Raw genomic sequence first — 9,215 nt, 5'->3', positions numbered from 1 at the left:
CTATGTTTTTTTTTAATTAAAATCAATATCTTTTTTATTTAATAACACACTTCAGGTGTGAATAGGAAAAAATATATAACCGGTGTATGTTTTCATTTAGATATTAATTTAGTCAATTTGTAGTCATATTATTGGTGCCGTAGCAGTAAAAATGTCAGTGCGTTACTTCTTTCGATGTGTCATTTTTTCCTCCCTGGAGAGCATAGATATTGCATAACTTATATTTGTATTATATTAGTATGTGAGGAGAATGTAAAAAAGTAAAGTCGTTGTCTGGCCCATAGCCGGGCAAAGTCCTCTTCTCGTTGAGAGGCGAATATCTTGAGTTTATTCACGGTGCTCCAACGCAATGGTTAATACACATTTGACAAAAGAAATTATTAAAACAATTTAAACCCTTCAAAATTCAGTGGTGCTTACCAAAGTTTGAACTTGCAACCTTGGGTTAAGATTCACACGTTCTGTGGTTGTGTGTTGTGTGGTGTGTGCCTCGCGTGTCCTATTTCAGACGGCTCTAATAATTACGTAAATATATGTATCTAAGTCAATACAAAATGAATGAATTTGAATGATTAGCATGCTATTAACGTTTTAGTAATTTATTGCGCTTGCTTGCGGATGTTGAGGAATAATTTTGGCCTTTATGGTTGTCGGGTAGCTGTTTGTTTATTATGTATATAAAAAAAATGGTGGATGAGTCTTATATCAATAATTGTCCTTATAATGGCTGACATTCGAAACTCGTAAAAAAATGTATTCACTGCTAGTTAAAGGCATTATTTAACGCAACTGCCCAAAAAAAGACTGTAATGTTTTCAGGGTTCGTGTGTGTATGTGAGTTTCTTATTTTTCATCATTAATTTTAATTGCCTAAACAGATTTGGGTGTATAACCCTTAAGTTCTTTACATTATCCCGAGAGACACTGGCTATAAATTCATTTATTCATTGAATTCATAGTTTTTAATTTTCCAAAAAAAGCGTTACATGATCATCATGTTATATTGTTTTAATAGATAGTAATAATAATAAACTTTTTTTATTTAAATACTTTCATTCATAAATAAAAGTAGATTGCACAAATTTAGGCTACTATGTTTTCGGCCAGCAAATCTCGATATGCACGAAAGTGGTATGTGGACTGAAAAAGTAAAACATAACAAATGTACGTACGTGAGTACGTTACGTTAAATATAGATATATATATAAATTAACATATGTTAAAATATAGCATAGAAATATACGTTTCGTATAAAAAATTTAAAGTACTTAAAATTTTATTGCTGCTGTGTTATATATATAACTATTATGTTCAAGTTCAAGTAGCTTAAATCTGTAAGTAAACTTATTATTCTAAATTTCGTTAGTAGCTTAATTTAAGAAATAAAAAAATATTCAACAACATGGTAGCGCTTTGTGCAAGCTCGTCTGGGTAGGTACCACCATACGGTACGGTAGTATGCGTAAGCGATCCCGTGACGTCCCCTGACAAGACGGAGTGGGTACCGCTGGTTTTTTAGTCGGTATTCCGGCGCCTTCAGCGCCGGCGAGACCCACATACCCCCCCACATCATGTGGGGGAAACACATAAATGTGTTTATCCAGCGAAAAAAGGGGTAGGTACCACCCATTCATCGCATATTCTATTGCAAAACAGTAGTACTTGGTATTGTTGTGCCGGTTTGAAAGGTGAGTGAGCCAGTGTAATTACAGGCACAAGGGACAGTCAGCGTCAAATAATTAGAGACGCTCAGAGTATTCAAATAAATAGACGCAACCAAAAAGTCAAAAATATCGGTACAAACAAAGTTCCCTTATTGTTGTCAACAATATACTCGCTCAAAAGGTCGAGACGTTTAAAATGTCATATAGATCGTTTCAGTCAAACCGCCATAAATATGGTTACAGTCATCTCGCCAATGGTATCCAAGCATTCTGAGTGTTCAAAAATACGGAACACATTAGAAAAATTAACTAGCATATTATAGACCTAAACGGCTTCCCAAAGATGAAAACCTCTTTAGGCAATCTAGTATTGTTTACATGTCATTCTTTTATCTATCATTGTATGTCAATTATCTGTCAGTTATATCAATATCAAGTGCAATATTAAAGAAAGTTAGTAGCAGTAACAATAGCGCTTCATGCTTAAATATGTCTACATATCGCATTAGTGACTCCACAAAACATCAAATTGTATTTTTAAAGAAGGAAGGTGTCTCCGTAACTGATATTTCAAATGAACTAGGAATATCCGTAAGTATCGCATTATGAGATACATATCTCACATGTTACTGGTGGTAGGGCTTTGTGCAAGCTCGTCTGGGTAGGTACCACCCACTCATCAGATATTCTACCGCAAAACAGCAATACTTGATATTGTTGTGTTCCGGTTTGAAGGGTGAGTGATCCAGTGTAATTGCAGGCACAAGGGACATAAAATCTTAGTTCCCAAGGTTGGTGGCGCATTGGCTATAAGCGATGGTTGACATTTCTTACAATGCCAATGTCTAAGAGCGTTTGGTGACCACTTACCATCAGGTGGCCCATATGCTCGTCCACCTTCCTATTCTATAAAAAAAAAAAAAAAATATCGAATTATTAGCATCTCTTAAGATTTTTCTTCTTTCTTATATTTAGAGAAACACCGTATACCGTTGGCTCCAGAGATGGCAAAGTGATGGTGTATTGCAAAACCATGTTTCGTTTGGTCGTCCACGTCAAACAAGTGCAAATCAAGATAGAAATATAGTGCAGCGTGCTATTACTAATCGCTTTATAAACTCCATGAGCTTATCTGTGGAATTTGGCACGTCACAGAGCACAATAAGACGACGGCTACGAGAACATGGGTTACGCCATCGCATTCCCGCCAAGAAGCCTATATTAACACCAAGGCTTAAAGCGCAGCGTTTACAATTTGCACAACATTATTTAAGTTTCAATTTTGATAATGTAATTTTTGTAGATGAGAAAGTTTTTTGCTCGTCTGCCCAGGGACGCTTATCTCTATACCGAACATCGAACACAAGGTATGATGAAAGAAATGTCCTCTCTATAATCGCAGTGGTCGAATCACATTAGGATTTTGGGGATGGATGAACCAAAACGGACCAGGAGAGCTAGTAGAGGTTGGAGGAAGAATGAATGGCCCCCGATACAAAGACATTCTCGAAAACGTTTCGCTCCCAACAGCCAAAATTTTTTTTCCTGATGAAAGGATTAAGTTTGTCCAAGACAACAGTTCCGTGCACAACTCCAGAGTTGTTCAAAATTACTTGGAAGGTAATAGAGACCTGGAGTTAATTTCGATGCCGCCTCATAGCCCCGACCTAAACCCGATCGAAAATTTGTGGGGCAAAATGGTTCAGGTATGGGACAGTACGCGAGCACGAACCGCCGCAAATTTAAGAACTCACGTAGAAGAAATTTGGGAGTCCATGAGAGGAGACAATTTTTGTTACAATGCGGTAACATCAATGCGAAGACGTCTTTCTGACATTATTCTAGCAGATGGTGGCTATACACGATTTTAATTAAATAAATAATTAGAGCTAAAAATGATTGTTTTTTTTACACCTGACGAGAGTTTTTAGTGTTTTGTACTTCGAAAGTAATTTGATCGAAAGTACTCTTTTTGTCGTTGATATGAAATCTATTAATTTTAATTAGGTACACAAGTAAAATTGACTACTTGTCTTAGTATAAAAACTAATATTTATTTTTTTGACATGAACATGATATAGAAGCACTCTTGCTCTACGAGATATATACACTAAATCTCATTATCAATGAGGTTTATATCTATTTTCAGTCAACAGTTTATTGCTTACAATATAATAATGCTTTAATTCGCAAACCAGCCAACTCCATTTCACACTCCGTCAAGAGTATTTTTTCGATTCAGTTAAAACACAACAGACAAACGATTCTCGAAGATATTCGCAAAATAACAATTCCAGAATTATCAGAAATCTATGCGTAAATAGCATTTAATATTAAATATTAAATGCTATTTACGCATATAATTTAAATATCCCTATTTTTTTAATATTAAACAATCCCCATTAAATATTATGATGTTTAAAGTGCTCATATAGATTTGGCTGGTTTGCGATTTAAGTATCGTAAACGACTATGCACGATTTTTTTTAAAAACAACACATATCTATGACCTCGTGCTTAAAATGAAAAGGATTGGAGTTGTTTCTATCCCTTTCATTTTATGCATAAATATTTTATTATTGTTTGATGTGAGAAATTATATTTAAAATATATAGCAGTAAAGTTAATTTTTCTAATGTGTTCCGTATTTTTGAACACTCAGAATGCTTGGATACCATTGACGAGATGACTGTAACCATATTTATGGCGTTTTGACTGAAACGATCTATATGACATTTTAAGCGTCGCGACCTTTTGAGCGAGTATATTGTTGACAACAATAAAGGAACTTTGTTTGTACCGATATTATTGACTTTTTGGTTGCGTCTATTTATTTGAATACTCTGAGCGTCTCTAATTATTTGACGCTGACTGGACATAACATCTTAGTTCCCAATGTTGGTGGCGCATTGGCGCCTTCAGCGATGGTTAACATTTCTTACAATGCCAATGTCTGTGGGCGTTGGTGACCACTTAGTATCAGTTGGCCCATATGCTCGTCCGCCTACTTATTCTATAAAAAATATATTTAACAATTGAAATAAAGTTGACAGAAAATGCCAGAGTTCACATTAATAATGTCAGGGTATGTTAAATATTATATTAAAAAATAGATCAGAAGTGTTTTTAATTAAAATTAAGATGAAAATGGTATATATAGGCGCTCATCTTTAAATAATTTACATTAAAAGCAATAAGCTGTTAAGGATCTACACACAATGAGGTCACTACTTATGGTACGTGTTATATAATATTTAAAAATATATAAATGAATATTTTGTTTTATATATGTGTAGCTATTAAAGATTTGTGTTGGCATTGATTGATACCTTGTACTGTATCGATTTTATTGACATAAAAAGTGTTTGTGTACTATTAGTAAAGTTATAAATATTATTATAATGAGTAAGATTTGAACATACATTCTTGAATGTTAGCTAACTTTAATGTTGAACATTATACAGAGCTTGTACTAATATATATATTGGATTGGGCAGGTGTTATGTAGAAATAAATAACCAATGCCCTTCCTTGCTGTTCAAGCTTTGAAGAGTTGTAAGATAGTCATGAAGACTCATGAACGATCTCTCTTGTAACAATTTTCTCATTGTTACTCACATTGTTATTTTTTTAATAGTAAATTAAGTCCTAAGTGATACGTATTAGGGGTCAATACAGGCCGTATTAGCAGTTACTATCTTTTTACGCTACGCAGTAATGGTGTTTTATACCTAATATCATCAAGATTGGTTCATTGGTATAGCCATGAAAAGCCGTGTAGTAGACAGACGGACTTTGTTACTTTGACATTTACAATATTAATGTAGATTCTTGCAATTAACATTAACATTGCTAAGAAATAATAAAAAAAAAGTTTCAAGACAAAGGCTAGTTACATCATACAAAATATATATTTATATGAAATGTACCTATGGGTGTTTTTTAGTTAGTTTTATTATAAATAAATGTATTACAGGTCGTTGGTCTGGTAGCGGTTGCCCTGGCAGCTGAAACCGATGTGTAAGCTTTCTATTTAGTTTAGTTTTTTTGGTAATTTATCAAAAGTGAAATGTTAACTAAATAATCATTTCGTTTTTAGGACCAAGCCTGTATTCCAATACATCACTACAGCCTCGCCAATAATAACAACATACGACCCTTACCGGTACTACACCGGCCGGTATGTTAGACCTACTGCTACTGCTGCCTCCGCTGGTCGCTACGATGCTGGACGCTATGACTCTGGCCGTTACGACCCTGGCAAATACGACCCTAGCAAATACGACAAATCTGGTCGTTACAATCCCGACAACTCTGGATTGTATAAGTAAGTTTATATCTTTTTAATTGATAATATTATTTAATATACTGGACAAAGGAATAAAAAAAAAAGAAATATATGATCTTATTGTTATCGATGAAGTAAAACAAAATTGGATTGTCAATTAACATTACGTTATTTATTTTCTAGTGGTGATCGTGGAGACCGCGGAAGTGCTGGCGGTTTCTACACTGGCTCTTTCGACAATGGAGCTCCTGGTGGATTCTATACCGGCGAGAGCGATGGTCAAGGCTACACTGGTGCTAATGCGTAAGTTCGATCAAATTAATCGATAGATCGGACATTTATATATATAAATTGTACTTTTTAAGTTTTAATAATGATTTCTAAAACTTAATTTATTTGTCTTAATTAGAGCGGTTTATCGTGAGCCAATTACCGCGAACGCACCCGTGACCACAAACGCACCTGTGACAACCAGCGCACCTGTGACTACCAGCGCACCTGTGACTACTAGCGCCCCGACGACCATTGAAGTACCTACAACCACAAGCGCACCCATAACTACAGCTGCTCCCATAACATCGGCACCCATCAAATTTGTCAGCTCTACACCTTTATACGTTAAGCCCAAACCCACATATGTTCCAATCGTCCCAGCACCTATTGTTACGAAATACAATCCTGATACATATGATTACAAATACGGTATCATCCGTTGGGAGAGCGATGTTCTTCCAGAAGGCTATCACTACCTTTATGAGACTGAGAACAAAATCCTCGCCGAGGAAGCCGGAAAAATTGAGCAAATCGACAATACCAGCAGTGGTATGAGAGCTAAGGGTTTCTTCGAATATGTGGGCCCTGATGGTGTCACCTATCGAGTAGACTACACCGCCGATGAGCGTGGTTTCTTACCTAGTGGTGCACACTTGCCCAATTAATATTTTGCTATTTCTATCTTTCAGAAAAGTCTTTTTTGTTTCAAAGTTATAAATATAGGTTGATAAATTAAATATTAACTAATGCCTTATTATTTTTCCTCGATGTCATGGTTATGAAGAGAACATGGTTATAATATTCGTTAATAATGATATTTTTGTATTTCAAATTATTGTTATGTACTTGTAAAAACTAGACAATAATCTACTACCCTACTCTAGTAAACCTCGTTGGTTTACTAGAAAAGGGTAGCTTATGAGGCTGCAAAATGTAGTGATTATTGATTTAAAGACCGTCGGCCAATAAGGAATTGTTCGGAATATGTATGAAAAAATCTTAGTAGCAGCACAGAGTTTGGTAGTTGGCAGTGAATCCACTTTAGTGAATGGATAGATCGACGGACAGAAGAAGGTTTTCTGTGATATTATATGTTTAAGTTGTTTTTTACATAATATATCTCTTTAAAATTTAATCATTATTACGATATAGATAAAACTTTAGTTTGCATTTCTTAAATGTCAACCAGTGATAAACATTATCAGGTCTTTCGCATTATATGATGGCTTAATTAGTGGCCTATGAAAAAATCAAGATCGTAAATGTTTAACATTCGGTTTTGAATTATTCATCGATAGTAAATATAATTTTAGTAATATTTAATGGGAGTACAGTATTTTTACTAATATAAGTATGTCGTAAGAATAAGGGGCTCAATGCGCGTGTAGATGAAGTGAATAATATTTTTTGGTGTAAAAGGTGTCAGCTTGTAAATTTCTCATAGGTCTAAGGCAATCTCTCCTTTGGAGGAGATGGCTTTGAGCTTATTCCACATGTGGCAGATTTTCGTCCTCGACCATGCTGGTCTCCTCACGATGTACTTTTTTTTCACCGGCCACGATATGTATTATAAACATGAATTAAGTACATGCAAACTCTGAAGTTCTTGTTCAGGTAAACTCTTCGGTAAAACTCGAAACTTTCGTTTAAGGTTGTGTTACAGTCACTGGACCGTTTCTCTCTGAGTTGTGTTTAAGTAAACGAGTAAGGGGTCGATTAAAATATTATTCAACTTGACGAATAGTCCGAAAGCTTCTGCAGACTTTTATTCCACATTATTTCTGTTAATGTAATCGTTTGCAGGACACACAATCCTCCTATTTATCGATTTACACGAATATTTGCTTAGTTTGTCAATGCAATTTGCACACTGTCTTTCGTTGCCGAATGACATCTCGTTATGATGACCGCTTCGATCTGACTTGATTTTCTTTTACTTGAGTCAAATAAAATCAAATAATTCTCTATTCAAGTAGAATTAGGGCACTATTTAATCGTCATGTTACATATTGAATTTCATAGAAGGCTACCACCGGTTTTGATTGAAATGATTGAATAAAATACAATAAAATTAATGCATATCCTGCTTGGAAATCAACAAATACTAGATCGACTGTCAAGCTACGCTGCTCCAATGCAACCTGCATTGTATGGTGGATAGAGTTGTAGTGACAAAAATTGCTAAACCTTTATCCACCATAAGCATATAAGAACTTATCATTAGTGATACTTGCCCGAGTTTGAATTCGCAAACTTCAGTTCACATGTTCAACCATTAAGTCATCTCGGTTCGACTCCGCTCTCAACTAATAAATAATTTATTTATAATACGATATTTTGTCTCTGTCATATCAATTCAAGTTCAAGGCGGTCAATGCGTTTGGAAGTTACACGATAACGTTTAAATTAACACAATCAATTAACATTTTTAGGCATTAAGGAATCATGAGTACGCATTTTAAATTTAACGAAAAATGTTTTAAAACAGTAGTTTATTAATGATATCATTAAGTTTTTGTTGTTTTTGTTTGAGTATTTTTGTATGAACAATATCATAATAATTACTTATAGTGAACCTCATCGATATTTCGCCTAAGTCATTCAAGAAAAGTGTCGCATCATTTTGACATTTAAAAATTTGCAAAATATTTAACGATTTATTTATTTGATAAGAAATATAAACATGTTTTATGATATTGAAAAGGTTGGTAAAATCCTAAAAGATGAAATACATTATCGGTATACCGTTTTTATCAGTAAATACAATAATTTGGTCTATTTGAGTGTGTGTGTTATAGTGAAATGCCAGCAAGACGCAAGGGGGCCCATTGGGGCCCGTCGAACTAATAAAGCATCAAGCATGCGTAATAATAGAGCAGAAAGAACAGACGAACAAATCCAACAAGATAACGAAAATTTGCGTGTGAGCATGTTACCATTGAACGCTTCGCTCATCGGCACGTATCCAGTAGCAAGGCTGTTCCTGAAGT

The 9,215-nt window shown here is 34.8% G+C and overlaps 1 protein-coding gene across 1 annotated transcript; it reads left to right on the top strand.

Annotated features, from left to right (window-relative positions):
- Positions 1–4,882: 4,882 nt before the first annotated feature.
- Positions 4,883–6,890, top strand: LOC126769204 (larval cuticle protein LCP-30-like). Its single transcript, XM_050487844.1, is given in 5 exon segments — positions 4,883–4,900; positions 5,641–5,684; positions 5,764–5,991; positions 6,136–6,302; positions 6,340–6,890. Coding segments are annotated over 5 exon segments (1,008 nt in total).
- Positions 6,891–9,215: the final 2,325 nt, after the last annotated feature.

The sequence above is a fragment of the Nymphalis io genome, chromosome 6, assembly GCF_905147045.1.
Source record: "Nymphalis io chromosome 6, ilAglIoxx1.1, whole genome shotgun sequence".
NCBI classification, from domain to species: Eukaryota; Metazoa; Arthropoda; class Insecta; order Lepidoptera; family Nymphalidae; genus Nymphalis; species Nymphalis io.
This window is presented reverse-complemented; position numbering and strand designations above follow the sequence as displayed.